The sequence below is a fragment of the Bos indicus x Bos taurus genome, chromosome 10, assembly GCF_003369695.1.
Source record: "Bos indicus x Bos taurus breed Angus x Brahman F1 hybrid chromosome 10, Bos_hybrid_MaternalHap_v2.0, whole genome shotgun sequence".
NCBI lineage: Eukaryota > Metazoa > Chordata > Mammalia > Artiodactyla > Bovidae > Bos > Bos indicus x Bos taurus.
In genome coordinates this window covers 30,385,145-30,403,499 of record NC_040085.1, presented here as the reverse complement: position 1 = coordinate 30,403,499, position 18,355 = coordinate 30,385,145, and the positions used below count along the sequence as shown (strand labels likewise).

The 18,355-nt window shown below is 53.2% G+C and overlaps 1 protein-coding gene across 2 annotated transcripts; it reads right to left on the bottom strand.

Moving 5' to 3' along the window:
• Positions 1–9,303: 9,303 nt before the first annotated feature.
• VPS18 (VPS18, CORVET/HOPS core subunit) lies at positions 9,304–18,077 on the bottom strand. 2 transcript variants are annotated; one of them, XM_027553576.1, is made up of 6 exons: positions 17,642–18,077; positions 16,422–16,563; positions 13,516–13,607; positions 12,796–13,389; positions 11,519–12,693; positions 9,304–10,648 (listed from the first exon to the last, which is right to left on the bottom strand). In XM_027553576.1, the coding sequence occupies exons 1-6, from the start codon at positions 17,730–17,732 to the stop codon at positions 9,923–9,925; spliced, it is 2,820 nt and encodes a 939-aa protein (XP_027409377.1). In that variant the 5' UTR covers positions 17,733–18,077; the 3' UTR covers positions 9,304–9,922. The 2 variants fall into 2 exon arrangements, with proteins under 2 accessions (XP_027409377.1, XP_027409376.1); XM_027553575.1 differs by having other exon boundaries at positions 11,519–13,389.
• Positions 18,078–18,355: the final 278 nt, after the last annotated feature.

The window sequence follows — 18,355 nt, the reverse complement described above, 5'->3', positions numbered from 1 at the left end:
GAAAAGTCAGGCCCCTATCCTCTGCCTGAGGGGGCCCTGCTCCCTGCTAAGAGGGCTGATCCATGGTCTGGGTCACATGCCCAAGGGCAGGGAGAGGATCTGGGGCCTGCCTTCCCTCTAGCGGGCCAGGAAGAGCAGGCCACTCAGCAGTGCCCATCGGGTAAGTTCTGTCTGAATGGCACATCCTAGGCGCACAGTCACATTTGTGGATATACAACACACACACACACATCCTGGGCTTCTGTATTCTTCCTCAATAAATGCTCACTTTCTACATGAGGTGCTATGGTTCTAGGGAGAGGCCGCCTGAGATTTTGGGGCGGGGAGCTTTAGCATAACCAGGATTGCAGCAATAAGGCCTTACCTAAGATGACCAGGTTTTTTTTTAAGGTTCACAACAACAAACGGAAGGGCTTTAGATGTGGATTACTCTATTGTTTGTGGTTTGCAAATGTATTTAGAAAACTAGCCCGCCCCCTCCCATGCCCTGCACCCTCCTGCAAAGTGGATGGTCAGCTCTGAAAAGGACCCTCCTATCTCTGTGTGATAGCTCCACAGTGGGCTGTGTGCAGGGGTGAGCAAGGCTATCTGTCCAGGGGGTGAGGAAATAGAATTTCTATTGAGATTAATTGTTTATCTAAAAAATAAGTTGAACTTTAATAATACTTAATATGTGTTTTGACTGGAATATAACCTATACAGAGATATTTATAATCTAAAAAATTCGGAGACCACTACTCTGGGAGATCAGTGAGAGCTTCCAGACTGGGTGGGGGAAGGGAACTGTGGAGGAGGGGCTGGTGAGCTCTGGGTGCAGAACCATTTGGGCCAGGTCGGATGCCCGTACGTCACCGGCATTGTGGACTTTCCGGGCCATCACTACCCGCTGTGGCCTCCCCTCTCCCTGCCCACCCTCTCAGGCCCTCTATGTTCCCGTTGGGTTCTAGGACCTTTGGCTGCCATGCTTCCCACCAGGGAGAAAGTGGTTGTGTGTGATGGTCCCTATACCCCAGGCTGGCTGAAGTGCGGCTGGGGTCCCTCTAGCTGCCCTGGATGCTGTGTCACCCCAAGAGAAAAGTCCCTGGCGGGAGGCGGCCCTCTGCCGGGAGGCTGTTTCCTCAACCAGCCAAGGTAAGAAGTGGGGGATTTCCAGCCCTGTCCATGGGCTGACTTAGTGCTGGGGGCTCCTCTCCTTCCTCATGCAGCCCAGGCCCTGGTGAGGACAGAAACCCCAGAGTTGGGCCCGGTTGTCGGCCAAGGGGTGTGGGGGCAGAGTCAGCTAAGCCCGCAAGTCTCCCCAGCTGTGACTCCCTGTTCCATAATGAGCCAAGTCCAAGGCGGAGCCCCAGGGCCACACCTGGGGCCAACAGGGACCCAGTCCTGGAAGACCCCGGCAGGCCTCTTGGTGGGGAGTAGGACCTGGAAATCCAGAGCCACACTTACTCATGGTCCTGTGGGGAATGACTCAAATCAATGAATGCCCCTGCCTAACCCCAGCCTGCCCTGGTTCTGGTGGTCAGGGGAATGGCAGGTCTGTATTTTTCCCTTTTTGGCTCTACTAACTGGCTGGTCCTTCCAAGGACGCTGGAGAATCAATGGAGTCAATGTGGGCCCCTTGGGAGCTGGGAGCCAGGACCCTCACGTCCCAGACATCTTGCCCCAAAAGCTTGACCCCAGGAAAGGGGAGCCATGCCCTAACAGCGTCCCCTTTCTTCCCGCACTGTGGTCAACTGAGTGAGGAGAGTGGGTGTGATCCTGGGGGCTGATTGGAGACACAATTAGGCAGATTTGGTGACCTGGTGATGGTGTTACACACAGACGCCCCAGCTCCAATGACGGGTCACTTAGGCCCAATAATGGCTTAGGAAACAGCTCGACTCTTCCTCCACTTTCATGAAGATTCTCTCGTGCCTCAGACACTTGTGAGTTTCACTTCGTTGCCTGGCTTGTATGTGTTTGCTGCATGTATACATACCTAAGCCTGCAGGTTAGTGTGACTGAGGCATGTGAGGTGGTGGAAGAGACAGGGATTCGTGCAAGGTCCCTGAGCATGAGAGCATCTGAGAGGTGAAATAATAAATTCAGATATCATCAGCGCAGGCTGGCAATACACCATGATAATGTACATGCATTATCACCAATCTAAATACCAACCAATCCTCTGAGGAAGGTATCATAATCGCCATTTTACAAATCAATAAACTGAGTGAAATCGAGAAAAGCTAAATGACCAGCCTGAGGTCACACAGTAAGCAAATCTAGGTGAGCATTTGAACGCAGGTCAGTCCAAGGCTAAGCCAGAGGTCTCTCTGTCAGGCTCTCTCAACATGGTTCTCTTCAGTTATGCTCCATCTGCTCCTTGTCTCTGAGGCTTTGGCTGCCCTAGGCTGAGGTAACCCCCTCTCCCCCTCCTTCCCTCCCCTTTGGTCAAGGTGGCCAAGCAGAGCCTGTTCAAGGCTGTGTGGAGCCCAGATGCTGGGCCCAGACCTTCAAACATCTAGCCTGTGCCCATTTCAGAGAGGGTCTGGCTGGCCCTGGGCAGGATCGGCTAGGGCAGAGCTGGGGCAGCTGTTTACAGTAAACAGAAAGCTCCCGAGGAAGGAAGGAGGGGAGGGGCTGGGGTCGTCATGGAGACAGGGAAGAGCAGCAGGGCCTCGGCCCTGATCCACAGTTACTGGTAACGCATCCCTGCGCCTTCTAGAGCTGAGAAGGCCCATGGAAGGTCCAGACGGACAGCCTAGGCAGGAGGGGCAGGGGCAGGTTGGGCCTCGGAGCCATGCCTGCTGAGAACACACTCCCACCTCATTACATATTTCTACTTATTGCTAACAATAACAACCACTGTTTATTGAGCTTTTTTTAACAGCAGGCCTGACGCTAGGTCCTTGAGAGTATGTTTTCTTATTTAAGCCTAAAAACAACCAGGAGACAGGCAGAATAACACTCTCTAATTAACAGAAGAGGAAATTGAGGTTCAGAAGGATGAAGCCATTTGTCAAGATCACACAGCTTGTGACAGAGCAAAAATTTTTGGATCAAAAACTCTTTACCAAGGCAGATAGGAGATGAGCTAGCAAGTGAAGCTCTGAGACTGTCAGCTGGTGGGGAAACTGAGTCCCTTGGGTACCAAGGGGACTTTCCCAGGCTTCTGGCATTAGTCAAAGAGATGGCTGGGGACAGAACTCGTGTGTTCCAGCCCTAACCACTAGACCACACGGCTTCTCCATGGCCTGAGCTGGGAAGGTCCAAAGAGAAACTCCCTTTCCAGCCCCAGCCCGGTCTTAGATTCTCCCCAGCTATCAGGCTGCCCCTGTGGAGGCCAAGCCTAGCCAGGGTGCCTGGGGGATGCTGGGGGGTTTCTGCCCACACATATGGTTTCCAGATTCCAAGGGATGAAAAGGAGGCCCTTGGGGGCGGAAATGGGGGATGTGTGATGACAAATTTAGACTGATTGCTTTAAAAAAAAAAAAAAAAGGCCTAGAAACCCTAAAAAATAAAAGCAAAAAGTCCGCTAGAAAAACCAAAGGGAATTATTTGATTGTGGAGCCCAGTGCCGTGAGGTAGAACATGGTTTAAAGTGGAACAGTACCAAGGGTTCTCCTGACTGTGCTCAGAGGATGACGGGGAGGAAGAGGAGTTCCGTCTGCTGTTTCTGGCTTTACCCCCTGGACTTTGAGACAAGGCTAAAAGTTGGGTCTGGCTAAAGTTGGATGTCTGGAGTTCAGGAGCACTTGTTGGGGGGGGCTCCCCTGTAAAGACAGGGCCGTTCCGATGCCAAGGATCCTGGCTTGTGGCCAGGGGTCCCCATTGGCTCACAGAGCGAGTTGCCCTAGGGGAGGCTCCAGCTGGTCTGTACTGGGAGCATGTAAAAAGATGAACTGTAAGGTGGGGGTCTGGGGTGTCTCTGAGTCCCAGCCTTAAAGGGAAATCGCCAGGAACAGAAGGTAAAGAAAGGACAGCTGCCTGGAATTCTGGCCTGCAGCAGGCCCAAAAGGTCAAAGGTCAAGGGGGGACAAGGGGGACTTCCTGAGGCTCTCTGGGGAGTGCCAGCCAGCCAGGCTGTTGTGCAAGCTCTGGGCTGAACCAGAAGGGCAAGCTGGCAGAAGAGCCGTGCCTGGCCTAGTCCCCTCAGCCTCTCATATCTGTTCCCTGGAGCTGGAGTAGTGCCCTCTCTCCTTCAGGAGATCAGACCCCGCCCCCCAACAGCACCCCGTCCCACCTCACTGGCCACACTCTATATGCTTGAGGGCTTCGTCTCGAATACTCATCCTGAACCTCTCCTCCCCAGAACCACCATCTTTTGAGAAGCAGAAAAATCTCAAGTAAGCGTCTTTCTTCCATTTCTACTCGGATTTCCGACGTGATCAGAAGGGTTCACGAGGAGAGAGCCATGAGAGGGGGTCACAGGCTCTCAGCTCTAGAGGAACAGGCACAAGGAGAGTGGAGGTGAAGCAAGCATCAGGGGTGTGTGGGCGCTGGGCCCTGGGTTAACCACAGATGTGCTGCCCTGCTCTCCCTTAATCTCACATGAGCCTCTCAAGGTCTATTATGTTTGAGTTTAACAGGTGAAGAAATTGAGGTTCTGAGGGTGTGATTAAACTGACAGCTGGTAAATAGTAGAGCAAAGACTTGCACTTGCTCTTTCCAGATCGCCTCCCTGTCTCTCAGCTCAACCCACCTGACTGGAGATGGAGAGCGAGCACAATAAAGGGTCTAGGACCGCATCTGGCTCCCAGAAGGTATGGGATCATTACTGACTGATGCTGAATCTCACGGAGAAGGGACTGGATCCTGGATGGAGCCTGGTGTATCACAAATTTCTCCTCTTAGATTCAGCATCTATAAGAGCAGGAGGTGGGGTTGCCAGCTCAGTGGTTTTTCCAACTTGGATTCTGGGCATCCTGGCATCTCATAGAAATTGGGATGGGGGAGAAAGGATGGTGAGTAGGGATGTTCCCTGCCTTCTTCCAGCCCAGATCCCATCAGGGAAGCTCAGCATATCAATATAAGGTAGTGGACATCCATAAGGGACGCTTTTATTTGAATAAGGGTCCCACAGCACTCTATGACCTCCACCTGAGGTCCCTGCAACTCTGACCTTCTGGGAGCCGTGATCAAGGCAGGTCCTGGGCTGGGGAGAGAAGCCAGAGGATCTAGTGAGGGAAATGCAGGAAGCCATGTCTGGGCTCCTAGCCCTATGGCAGGAAGCAGGTTAAGGTCAGAGCCATGAGATCAGGCCTCGGCAGAGGAGGTGAGTTAGAGACACATGGCACTTGCCTCTCCACCCGAGAAACACAAATAGACCTTTGGCCACAGCAGCCTGGAAACCAGAAGTAGCACCCACCTTCCTGGGGGTCAAACCTATGTCCCTTTCTCCTTTTCTTCCAGGCCTGCTTGGGCTTGTTCTCAGTGGACATCAATTGTGGTCGCCAGCCAAGGACCACCCTAACCTCCTATGACCTCTTGGCTCCTGCTGCTCAGTTCACAGCCTACTTCAAGGTGAAAGCTGAGAAAAGGCAAAGCTGCTCACAGAGAGGAAAGCCCCTAATAGAGGGCATTCAGTGGGCAAGGCTAATCACCTTGAAAGAAGGACCCTACTTGGTGCTCCTTTATGGGCCAGCCCTAGACAGAGTTGTCCCTGTGCCTCCGTTTTCCATTTTGGAAGCTGGGCGTAAGAATGGTGTCCCTCTCCTGGTGGCTTCAGCATGCATAGCTCCCAGCATGTGTAGTCTCCATGCTCTAGGTGAAGGAGGAAGCAGAGGGTGGCCCTAGAACTATCTAGCATTCTCCTTCTGTCCCACTGCTCATCCTGGCCCTGCCTCTGACCACCATTCACCCTCAACCTGCTGCAGGGCCCAGCCTCACTCCATGTAAGCAAAGCTTGCCAGCAGGGTCCTTTGTGGGGCTGCTCCCCTGTGGCACTGCCTAGGGGCCCCACCATGGGGCAACAGATGGACCTATGGTCTCTACAGAACAATGGTGGGGGAGGGGCCCTGGCATCGCCTGCCCCAAACAGGAAGCGCTGCATGAGCTTCAAAGAACTGGCAGGGCCAAGGGGCTGAGTGGCTGGAGCCGGTGCCAGGACCGGCGGCTGCCTGAAGAGATGCCTGCCAGCCTCGGGATGCCCAGCCTGCAGTGGGGGTGGGGCTGCAGTGGCAAGGGCAGCTGGGTCTCGGCCGAGGACGCTTTGCACCCTCGGTGCAACAGCCTCTGACCTGGAAGCAGGCTGAGGGAAGGGCGCTCGCACTCAAGGCAGTTTCCCGGCTCTGCTGCCACCCGCCCGCGGGACTGCAGGTTCTTTCCCAGACCACAGTGGGTCTGGCCCTCCAGCAAGTAACCGTGAGGGGCAGGGCTGGCACTAAGCCTGCCGCCCACTCCCTGCCTCCTGCTCCCAGCTGCACTGCTCAAAGCCTTTTCCTCTCCACTTCCTGTTCACACAGGGGGGGGCGGGAAGTGGAGGGAGGAAGTTGGGGGGAGGCGAGTAGGGGGGACCCATTGAATAAAAGGAATTAACCGTTTCCCTCCTCTGACCTCTGGGAATTTCCGCCTGTGAAAGTGTCTCGAAGAATCTGCAGAGTTGAGGGAGTGAGGAGGAGGTGTGCCCCTCTTGGCCCCCTTCCCTGCCCCCTCTCCCGGTGTTAGTAGGGGGGCCAGATAACTCCCTCTGGGCCCCCTAACCTTTTGTTTCCCTGGCGCCAGGGGGGCAGCGCCAAGGGCAGCCTGGAGCCTGGTGGCCCCCTCCCAACCAATGGGGTTAGGGTGTCCCGCCTGCGACACGAGTTGGGCGCAGCGGGGCAAGAGGGGGCTGAGCAGGAACTGCTGGGAGGCGGTGGTCCCTGGGGAATGAACTCACTCCCGGGCTGTCCGGGCTCTGAGCCCTGCGCCCTCCCTGCCAGGGTTGGCTTTGGCCAGGAGAAGGGCGGTGGGCAGTCGGCCGAGCCTCAGACATGGGGCGGGCACACCCTCGGGGCCACTCCCCCTGGGGCAGAGGAAAGGAGCTGGTGGGTTAGGGAAGCCAGTAGACAGCGCCCCCTAGTGCCCGCTGCTGACTCAGCCAGGCGCCCCCCGCAGCCCCCCCACAAGGGCCCTCTCAAGGGCGGGCCTCAGGAAGCACCTGCTCCCCAGGACCAGTGGCCGCCCTGCATCTCCCCCAGGTGGCTTCCTTGTTTACAGGCCTCCTGCCCTGATCCCAGCGTCACTGACTGTGGCCACTCCTCCTATTTCCAGTGACCGCTCCAGAAGCAGCTCATTCATCTTGGCCCCTGCCCACGCAGCTGCTCCCCCACCCCACCCCACCCCCTCTTGGTCCTTCCCCCAGGCTTAGGGCCAAGGCCCCGAGGGCCTTCTCTCTTCCCTCCACTCCAGGCCTTGCTTGGTTTCCAGGGATCTAAGAGCCGTGGCTTCCCGTTGCCCTGACTCAACGGAACCCCATTCTGTTGGTGCCAGAGAAGATTGGGGCCTTTTTCCAGGAAAGAGGAAGCAGCCTAGGACCAGATGGGCAGGCTTAAGAAAGGACAGAAGGGGCAGGGGTGTCCCAGGTTGTCTTAGCCAAGTCTTCTGGGAGGAGGGAACAGTAGGGCAGCCTTTGCTTAACTAACATGTTATTAGGCACACATTATGTGCAAAAACAGAAGCCTCAAGCTGTTCCAAGTAAGCAAGTGACCAGGCCAGTGGTAGGCCAAGATTTACCTAGCAGACAGTGGGGAGCATTACCCTGAGCCCTGGACTGGTCATGTCTAGGTGTGAGGGGAGCCTTAGGCCACATGGAGAGGAAGGGAGCAGGAGGCCCCCCAAATCTTCCTGGGGCACTGGAAAGCGAACAGGATTAGGATGGGTAGGGTCCCCTTTGTTTCCATTCTTGTTTCAGGGGGAAGATGGAGAGTCTGAGGCTCATCAAAGATGGACAGCTTCTGGCCCTATCCCTTGGCAGGGGCCATGAACAAACCCTGTTGTTCTAGTGGTTGGGGAAGAAATCAGCAGGACAAGATTCTCCCAGAACTGCAGAGGATAAATGTCTTGGGAGAGGATTAGGCTGCCCGGGCAAGAGAGAGAAGCCTGTCATCACTAGCCAGGTGACTTGACCCCAGCCTGATTCCAGGAACACTCACTAGTTATTTCGTCTCAGTCTGGGCAGCTGACTGACCACACCCATAAAGCTGGGCAGTGGACTGTGAACACTAGTCCATGGAGCAAAGGGTGCTCAGCTGATGTCACAGGAAGGCCCTGCTTCAGGACTTCCTAGGGCTTAGCCTCAAGCCACAACTAAAGAAGTATAAGTTGGGGGGGATGGGTAGGTCATAGGAGCTAGATAGGGAGAAAACATATCTGCCAAATGCTATGGATGGCAGCAGCAGCAGTCTCACCTCCATGGTGGACCTCTGCATTACGGTTAAGGGACTTCCCTGGTGGTCCAGTGGTTAAGACTCCATGAAAAAAATGAAACAAACATCGATTGTAGGGCAGTATCAAAATTGGGCAGAAGTTGAGAAGGCAGGGTTCCAGGCTGGTGAAGAGACAGGCAAGCAAATTCTAACAAAATCTAACATGAGCCAGTGGAGGTAGGAAGAATGAGGGGCTTAGATTTATGATTAGGCATTGAGATTAGCAGAAAACTCCTGGGACAACCAGGGAGGGAACAGACCAAGACTTGAGAAGTCAGCGCCCCCAGCTGCCTGAGTGTGGAGAGTTCTGTGGGGAGCAGCACCATCTGCTGGCCAAGGGGAAGAACAGACCCTGCTCCTAGACTTGGGAGTGCTGTGCTGAGTTGCTCAGTTGAGACTCTTTGCAACCCCAAGGTGTGTAGCCCGCCAGGCTCCTCTGTCCATGGGATTCTCCAGGCAAGAATACTGGAGTGGGTTGCCATGCCCTCCTCCAGGGGATCTTCCCGACCCAGGGATCAAACCCAGGTCTCCCGCATTGCAGGCAGATTCTTTACCATCTGAGCCAGCAGGGAAGCCCATGAATACTAGAGTGGGTAGCCTATCCTTTCTCCAGGAGATCTTCCTGACCTAGGAATCGAACTGGGATCTCCTGCATTGCAGGTGGATTCTTTACCAGCTGAGTTACCAGGGAAGCCCAGACTTGGGAGGGTAGGCCTTAAAGCCCAACCCAAGCTTGGAGTCAGAAAGAACAGAGTGAAGGCAAAGAATCAAAAAATCATCCTGTCACATCTCCAGGAGGAAAAAGGGCCAAGGCTTGAAAGTATACAGGGCCTTGGCAGCTTCCTGTGGCACCCCAGCCCGTCTTGGAGATCACTCACACACTGCTCTCCCCAGCATCAACACAAAGGCACCAACTCCAGAGTACCAGGGCAATGCAGACAGTTTAATGCTCTCCACCTCATCACCATCTCCCACTGTCCTCCAGGAGGCTCTCTGCCCCAGAGCACCCCTCACACTGGAGCCCCAGACAGTGTGTGCACAAGGGCAGGCCCACCATCAGCCCCACCTCTCACCGCAACCCATGCCCAGGGCTTGGGGGGCTGGCCTTTTCACCTGTGGGACCGAGAGGCAGACAGAAGAGAGCGCTTCTGAGAGAGACAAGCCACAGTGAAAGGGAAGGCTAGGATAGGAGGTAATGCTCCAGGAGAACAGGTGTGTGGAGAGTGAAAAGGAAAAGAGCTGTTACACGCATGGGGATAGTGATGGGGTCACAATTCTGACTTCTCCAGGCTATGGCCCTCTACTGGGAAGCAGGCTTATGGCCTGGGCAAAACAGCAGCTCTGAGGCAGCTCTGAAGACCAGCACAGGCAGCTGGCAGAAAGCATCAGCTGATACCCGAGGGCAACAGGGATAGTTGCAGTCCCCCCACCACCGTCCCAGCCCAGCAGCCTCCAGGAGATTGAGCACAGATAATGCTGTGGCTTTCCCAAGAAGGGACAGCCCCTCAACTGCCTGCCCGCCTATCGGGGTTGACATCTTCCTACAACCAACTGAGGTGCTCCTCCTCGTAGCGCTGGGGGTCGATGAAGGGCCGGTCAATAGAGCGGATCATCAGCTCCCCACAGTACACGCACTCAGCGGCCACAAGTTCATCCAGGTCAGCCTTGAGCTGTTCCCGGCTGGGCCCCCCAGCAGCAGTGCCCCCCTCAGCCTCCTTAGCCCGGGCAGAGCCCTTGGCAGGGGGTGGAGCAGCCCCTAGCTTTCGCTGCAGCTCCTCGAGCCGGGCCTGCTTGTAGGCCGGCAGGCCAGGCCGCACAGCCTGCAGCAGGCAGTCAGCATGGAACATGTGGCCACAGAGGAAGAGGTAAAAGGGGCGGTTGAGCAGGGGAAAGTCGCAGGTGGCACATTTGTCCTGGGGCTCTACGGTGCCATAGCGGCCCCGCAGCTCCTGCAGGTCTCTCCGGATGCGCTGGGCACTGGCTGTGGCCTCTTCCATCTCTCGCTGTAGCTCTTGGATGTGGTGGTTGTAGGCCTTCAGTGAGCTGCAGATGGCCTCCTTGAAGTGGTCAATGGTGACGAAGTCAGGAAAGAAAGGCAGCACATCTTCAATCTTGAGCAGGGGGCAGCTGGCCAGGCAGGCCATGGCCGTCTGTACATCTTCTTCCTCCTGCACCACGTGCCGCGCAATCTTTAGCCACAGCTTCTTGCGCAGCTCCTCGTCTTCCTCAGGCAGGTCAGCACACTGCTTGGCCAGGTCCACATCCACCTGTGGGGAAGCTGAGAGTGTTAGGGTCAAGTCCCCTCCCCACTCAGGGCAGAGTCTGTGGGAAAGACAGATGCCCAAGAGAACAGATGCCCAGCACTCCTGGCAACGAGAAAGATCGGGCTTCTGGGAGCTGAAATAGGGGCTAATGAAACAGGAAGGAACCTGAAACAGGAAGGCCTGTCAGTAACGGGCCTGTCCCTGTCAGAGCTATGCAAATGCTACTTATTAATGGTGGGCCTGCAATATTAGTGAAGTTAAAAATCACCTCAGAAAATACCCAAAATACAGATTTTTGGGCCCTCACCCAGACATTCTGATTCAGTAAGTCTTGGATTCAAACCCAGGAATTTGATTTTTTTTTTTTTTCTTTTGACTGCAATGCATGGTTGGCAGGATATTAGTTCCCTGACCAGGGATTGAACCTGCGCCCTTGGCAGTGAAAATGCACAGTCCTAACCACTGGACCACTAGGAAATTCCCTCAAATTTTAAATAGCACTTTCTATAATCCTAAATAGGTGATAATTCATGATCTGAGCAATGCAACTCAGCATCTTCCCATTCTGCAATTGTGGCTAGCATGTATGCAGAACTCACCTGTGAGGGAAGTGCTTATTATATTAACCCCATTTTGCAGCTGAATAACCTGAGGCAAAAAGAGGTTCAGAAACCAGTCTGAGGTCACACAGCCTAGTACGAGACAGAGCCAGAATTCAAACCCTGACTTCTGAGTCGTGTTCTTCACCTCTATACAACAGCTCCTCTGCGAGAGAGGCCAGCACCCCTTAGCCACGGTCCAACCCCCCCAACTTTCAGCATGTCTTGCTTTCTAGTCCTCTCTCCCAGATGGGGTCAAGGATCACCGGCTCACCTGCAGGGCCAGGTCCACAGCCTCCTCATACAGCTCCAGGACCTTGTAGACGTGGACACAAGCACGGTGGTGGCCGTGTTCAGCACAGAGCCGCAGCGCATACTTGAGATCATAATGCACGCGATGTGGGCTGGCCCCGGCCTGCTCCAGGTAGGCCAGCAGTGAGGCTGGCTGGCCCCGGGCATAGAGCGACAGCAGGTAATTGTGAATAGCCTGCTCGGTCTCGCCCAGCACATTCACGCAGAACTCCATGTAGCGGATGGCTTGGCTCACCTGCTGGGCCTCGCCACCTTGGCTATAGTTCACCAGGGCAGGGATGAGCTGCCGGGCATCCAGCCGGCTGCCCATCTCAATCCAGGCGTCCACCAGCTGGCGAGGGATGTGTCGGATAAGGATGGGCGAAAACTTGTAGAAGAGCTGGGGATCACGGTGGCGGGCCAGCACGGCCAAGGCCTCCTCGTAAGCCTCATGCTGGCAGTGGTAAGCCACCACGCGCTCGTAGTCCTGCATGATCACAGCAAAGTACACCATGTGCTCCGTGTCCCCGTGGCTGGCCAACAGCTCGTGGATGGAGGCCCGGCTGGCAAAGAGCCACTCCTTGTGGCGAGGGCTGCTGAGGAAGGAGCGGAAGCGCTCACGGGTTTCCCGGTAGAGGTTCAGGGCGTCGGGGTCACCCTGCAGGGCCCCGAGCCGGCTCAAGTAGAGCTCCGTCAGCCACGCGGTCAGCAGGGTTGCCTGGGTTCGTTCGGCAGGCTTCAAACTGGCCAGTTTTCGCTGCAGGAACTCGGCCAGCGCCTCCTCCTGTCGGGCCTCCAAGAACTTAAGGGCAATCTCTTCAAAGTAGCTCTGAGTCAGGGCATAGCAGCGAGCGCTCTCCAGGTAGCGACGCTGGCGGAAGCAGAAGTCAGCCTCCCGGGCCAGGACTGTGTCCAGGCAGTCAGGCCGCTCTCGACAATACTCCTTGGCCAGGTCGAAGCGGTTCATGTCTAGGTAGGTGCGCCAGACATCCCGTGCCTCCCGCTGTACGTGGTAGCGGAAGACAGCCCGCTCGGTGTGGGCCCACAGGTGACCCGTGGAGGAGTCCTTCACCATGTGCTTCAGCGGCCCAAACTTCTCCAGGAAGTGGTCCCGCAGCACCACCTGTCCCGTCAGCGTGCACACTGCCTCCACCCGGTCTGCCAGCAGCAGCAGGAAGTGGAACTGGGTCAGGACAATGGCCAGGGGTGGGCTGGCCCCGGGACCCACCCCCTCTGGGTACTCCCAGACCCGCTCCTCACTCAGCAGGGAGTCCGGACGTCCGCAGTCCAACGATCCATACAACACGCCATCTCCCATCATCCAGGCGAAGGCCCGGGGTGCAGAGCGCAACTTGGGGGTGTAGAAGGCCAGCTCGCTGTAGCCCAGACTGCTGGGGAACTCACGGAATGGGGGTGGGTGGTCAGCATAGGCAGCAAAGAGCCCCGAGAAACCCTGGGCCTCAGCTCCCTCCGCCACTCGGCCTATGAACTGGAAGAGGCGCTGCCGAGTGGTGGCGATGACAAAACCACGCCCTTCAGGGCCCCGCTCAGCCTCAAGGGAGCACACAGGTGCTGGGCCCCCTTCTTCATTTAGCACGTACAATGGACGGAAGTAGAGATCCGGGGCAGGGCCAAAAAGCCCACCCTCGCTGGCCGAAAGCTCTGCTTCAAAGATCTGCCCTTGGGCGGTGCCAACCAGGATGGGACCCGTGCTGCTCTCAGTGCCCAGGGCCTTATTCCAGCCCACACTCTCCACCAGCTGCCCCTTCCAGCGTGCCAGGGGCCGAACCTTCTGTCCATTACGATTCACATAGAGGACCTCAGTGCTGCTCAGAGCGATCAGCAGATGAGAACCTGGAGGAGGGCAAAGCATGGCACCCTAGAGGATGCTGCCTTTCCCACCCTCAGGTCCCACCCACCCCGGCAGTGACCTGCCCTCAAAAGTCCCCACCCCCACCTCAGAACTCTAGCACCACTCACCAGTGGGGTCCAGGAACATCTTGTGAACTTTGGCATCATCCTTGCGCCCCAGCTCCATGTGGTTGGGTTCATTTGCTTTGCCCAAGTCAATGCTGTCAAGACAAGAGTCAGAGCATGACTCCAGAGGAGGGCAGAGCCTTTTTTTGAATCACAGACCTCTTTATGGAGAAGGCACTGGCACCCCACTCCAGTACTTTGCCTGGAAAATCCCATGGATGGAGGAGCCTTGTTGGCTAAAGTCCATGGGGTCACTAAGAATCAGACACGACTAAGCGACTTCACTTTCACTTTTCAATTTCATGCATTGGAGAAGGAAATGGCAACCCACTCCAGTGTTCTTGCCTGGAGAATCCCAGGGACGGGGGAGCCTTGTGGGGTACGTCTATGGGGTCGCACAGAGTCAGACACAACTACAGCGACTTAGCAGCAGCAGCAGCAGCAGCAGACCTCTTTATAATCAGATGAAAGGCACAACCTTTCCTCCTTGAAATCTACACAGACACATAAAATTCTGAATACAATCCCAAGGGAACTCTGAAACACATAGGGGTCCTCCTTCAGAACCCTCAGCTCTGAGAATCTACTTCATTTTGAGAAATCACTAAGCAGAAGTATTTTGCTTCTGCTCAACACATCCCCAGTGCCTCCAGGAAGATGGGCAGGGACATCCCAGAATGCTGGGGTAAAAAGGGAACCACAAATAGTAGCTAATGGTTATTGAGCACTTTCTAGATACCCAGCAGCATGCTAAGAGCTTGAGCTAGTATGACCTCAATTAATCTTCACAGTAATCTTGATGGGTATTTCCTTAAGGTTATTCCCTATTTAAGGTATTTCCCTTATTAAAACCTTTTCAAATGATATGCTCATTCTAACCAAAGAATCAATGCAAAATTGTATGAAGGGGAACTTCCCTGGTGGTCCAGTGGTTAAGAATCCACCTTGCAATGCAGGGAATGCGAGTTTGATCCCTGGTCAGGGAACTAATATCCCACAAACCTCAGGGCAACTGAGCCTGAGACCCGCATTGAAGATCCCATGTGCCACAACTAAGACCCCACACAATCAAATTTAAAAACAAAAAGTAAGTATGTACGAAGAAAAAGTTAATGACTTTCCTTCCAAATTCCTGTTATTCCCAGCAGAAAAAAGTGATATTAACGTCTTTCTCCATGTTCACAACATAAAGTTATTTTATCACTGTTTTTATAATTTATACCTTACTTTTCTCAATGATATCATGAACATTCCACTGGGTCAACAGATACAGCTCTCATTGTTTTAATAACTGCGTAATATTTCCTTTTATGCCCGAATCATAACTTAATCATTTTCCTACTGATGGGCATTCAGCTTGGGTCTAGTTTTTTCCTACCAGAAACATGGCTGCAATCAACATCCTTGTATATATACCTTTCAAACTCGTAGTTTTCTTTCTATTACTTGAATTCCCCAAAGTGGGACTGCCAGGAAATGTCACAGATATTTTAAAGTTTAACAGACATTACTTTTCCAAAAGGTGGTGGCAATTTATACTCTTTCCAGCAATATATAAGTTCATCTCTCTATATCTTCACCAGCATCATGCATTGCCATTTTAAACTCTTGCTAATCTTACAGGTTAAAAATAATAGTATCTTAGTTGTTTTGTTTTGTTTTTTTTTTTTCAATTTTTTGGCCATACCGCACAACATGAGGGATCTTAGTTCCCCAATCAGGGATTGAACCCACGTCCCCTGCATTGGAAGCACAGAGCCTTAATCACCGGACCACCAGGGAAGTCCCTTACTGTTATTTTAATGTGCATTTCCCACAGGTTTAAACTATTTTCAGATGTTTACTGGAAATTTGGAGTTCCTCTTCTGTGAACTGCTTGTTTATATTGTTTACCTTTCCTCTTCTACTGAACTTTTTCTTATTAATTTCAAAGGGTTTTTTAAGGAACAGGAATGTAAATCTTTAGTCATATATGGAAAAACATTATTTTCCCACTGTCTTTTGTCCTGACCTGCCTCATATGCTTTTCTATTTTTATTCTGTCATAACAGAAATTACATAGTCAAATCTACCTTTTCCTTTGTGGATTCTTGATTTTCTAGCTTGAGTAAGGTCTCCCTTAAGCCCAAGGGCACAGAAATTTATTAAATATTCTTTAATATTCACACTGCTTATTTTTTTATATTTAAATAATTATTCTACTTAGAATTCATTTTTGTGATACAGAGATTTAGCTCTGTTTCATCTCAGATGGTTATTCTGAATAGATAAAAAAATTTTGCTAACACCTTTTGTCATGTATTATTTCCATTTACTTGAGATATTTCCAGTTTTATTGAGATATTTTATTTCTACTTATAGTGAATTTATTTCAGGACTCTAGACAGTTCCACTTATCTACCTGACTAACTTTGTGGGTTGGTACTGTCTATAATGGGCTTCCTTGGTGGCCCAGTGGTAAAGAATTTGCCCGCAATACAGGAGACAGGGGCTCAATCCCTAGGTTGAGAAAATCCCTTGGAGAAGGAAATAGCAACCTACTCTAGTATTTTTGCCTGGGAAATCTCATGGACAGAGAAGCCTGGTGGGCTACAGTCCATGGGGTCACAAAGAGTTGGACATGACTTGGTGACTAAACACACACACAGAGTCTGTAACAGATGAAGGGACGTGTTCAGAAAGACCAGGTGACTTGCTCAAGATTCCATTGCTGTAAGTGGCAGAGCTGAGCTCTGAGTCCAGGTCTACTGCACTACATCAGTTCTCTCTGCAAAGGATAGGATATTTCCCCCAAATCCCAAATCACTGTTTCACCTGCCCAGAATGGAAGAAAGGCCTGGTCAATCAACAGTTCCAAAATACCACCAATCCACTTCCTACACTCGTAAACCTTCTGGGTCTTCATTTACCGGAGTAGTGTATCCTTGCCAAGGCTCATGCAGAGCTGATTGCAGGAGACGACAAGACTGGTGATGCGCTCGGAAGGGGTAAAGTCAATGCGCTGCTTCGTGAAGATGGGCGCTTCCTTCTCTAGCTGGGCATTCACATATCCTAGGCAAGAAGCAAAAGAAAGGTTAACTATGAAACAGAGGAAGGGCAAGAAGAGGCAGATTGCTCCTCTCCACCTTCTTCTAACATATTCCTACCCCAGGATGTTGGTTAGTGACACTTTAAATATCAATATATCAAGCACTTTACTAATCACTTCTACATTAGTCCTACGCTACATTATAGGTTCTGGGCTCTTCCCACACCTCTGAAAGCAGTAAGGGGTTGATTCTTTGAACCCTTGGGACGCTATTAAACCACTATGTACCTGCTCCTGGTGGTAATGAGGTAAAGTTTGAGTGTTCTCCCTTATCAGTCTTTGGTCAAGCAATCCGAGCTCAACTAAAGTCGTCTAGTTCCACTTTCTTCCCTCCTCCCTGCCCATGCAATAATGCTCTCAATGAATCTCCAGAAGAATGAGGGCAGAGGGATCCCTGAGAAACCCTTCCAATCAGTTGGTTAACAAACTGCTGGTACTTTCTCTCTAGCCTTTACTTTCATTTCTCTATCACTACTCAAAATATTCCAGCACTTCAGATGCCTCTGCCAACTCTGTACTACTTTCTACAAAAACTTCCCCTTACCATCCAGCTGCAAACAGCTCTACCAAAAGCTTAAGATACTTCATTTTCCCCTGTTCAGTGACAGAGTTCCCTCTAGGCTCATCCCTCCTTCCACTACAACACTCCCCTTTCACCAGTTCTTTACTCATTCTTTCTCTTACCTCCACAAGGGGACTGATGGGAAAAACACTGAATCAGATGAAGCCTATTCTCATCTGAACCTATTCTCAGTTTTCCCAACTGCTGCCCTCTAAGCAAGTCACTTCCTTATCCGAGTCCCAGTTCCCTCTTAGAAGGACTCTAGTGGCATGGCCTAGATCACGCGGCTGTGCTTGCTGCTCTTACAAACTTCGACCATCCACGGCCTAGAGGCCATAAGAACCTGAGGAGAACCAAGGGCCTAAATCCAGACTGCAGGTCCAGGAGGTGAACCCGAGCTCCTGGAGCCACCTGCTCCGCTCCTCCCATGCAGATGCCAGGACAGCCGAGAGGTGCAGCGGCGCCTTCACTTCCCTTACCCGAGTGGGGGATGCCCACGCTGGGGCAGCCGGGCTGCAAGACGGTCGAGCGGGACAGGGAGTCCTCGTATTCATCCAGGATAGACGCCATGGTGCTCGGCCTCTGGGTCCTCCGTCCCAGGGATTACAACAGGGCTCCCCCCAGGGATCCCCGTCTCCCCGGATTGGAAGCTGCGACTCCCCAGCCTCGACAGGAATCTGACAGATCCTGGCAATCCGCCACCGCCAACTCCTCCTCTTTAAAATCCTAAGAATCTTTTCACTCTCGCCTTATAGAGAGAGAAGATCAGAGAGCCCGCCTCCTTTAATTTGACGCAGTCCTGCACCCAACTCACGCCCCCAAGAGAGCACCGGTTCCCCTTAGCCGATCTCAGGTGATCCCAACGTCGCCCGAGCAGCTCAGCTGACTCCCGCCCCTGGGACGCACGCCTATAACGTAACTTCCGGGTTCTCAGAGGCCCACGTTTGCTGGCGCAGGAACATCGCGGAGCCGGCCCTTGGGAGGTGCAGTGAGGGCTGCGGTGGGCGGGGCCGGATGGTGGTAGGGGCGGGGTCGGGTGGCGGACGGGCGGGGATATGGCCTAGCTGGCTCTCCAGTGGAGTTCTCGGTTCTCTGCTGCGGAGAGTCCGAGCTGGTGGTGGTGGTTTAATCACTAAACCGTGTTCGACTCTTGTGACCCCATGGACTGTATGTAGCCCGCCAGGCTCCTCTGT

Excerpts from the sequence above, each read along its gene's own strand:
- VPS18 (XM_027553575.1), bottom strand. The coding sequence starts at position 17,732 with ATGGCGTCTATCCTGGATGAATACGAGGACTCCCTGTCCCGCTCGACC. Across the intron at positions 13,608-16,421 it reads GGCAAGGATACACTACTCCG|CATTGACTTGGGCAAAGCAA; the intron begins GTAAATGAAGAC and ends TTGTCTTGACAG. Across the intron at positions 10,649-11,518 it reads CTGTGGACCTGGCCCTGCAG|GTGGATGTGGACCTGGCCAA; the intron begins GTGAGCCGGTGA and ends GCTTCCCCACAG.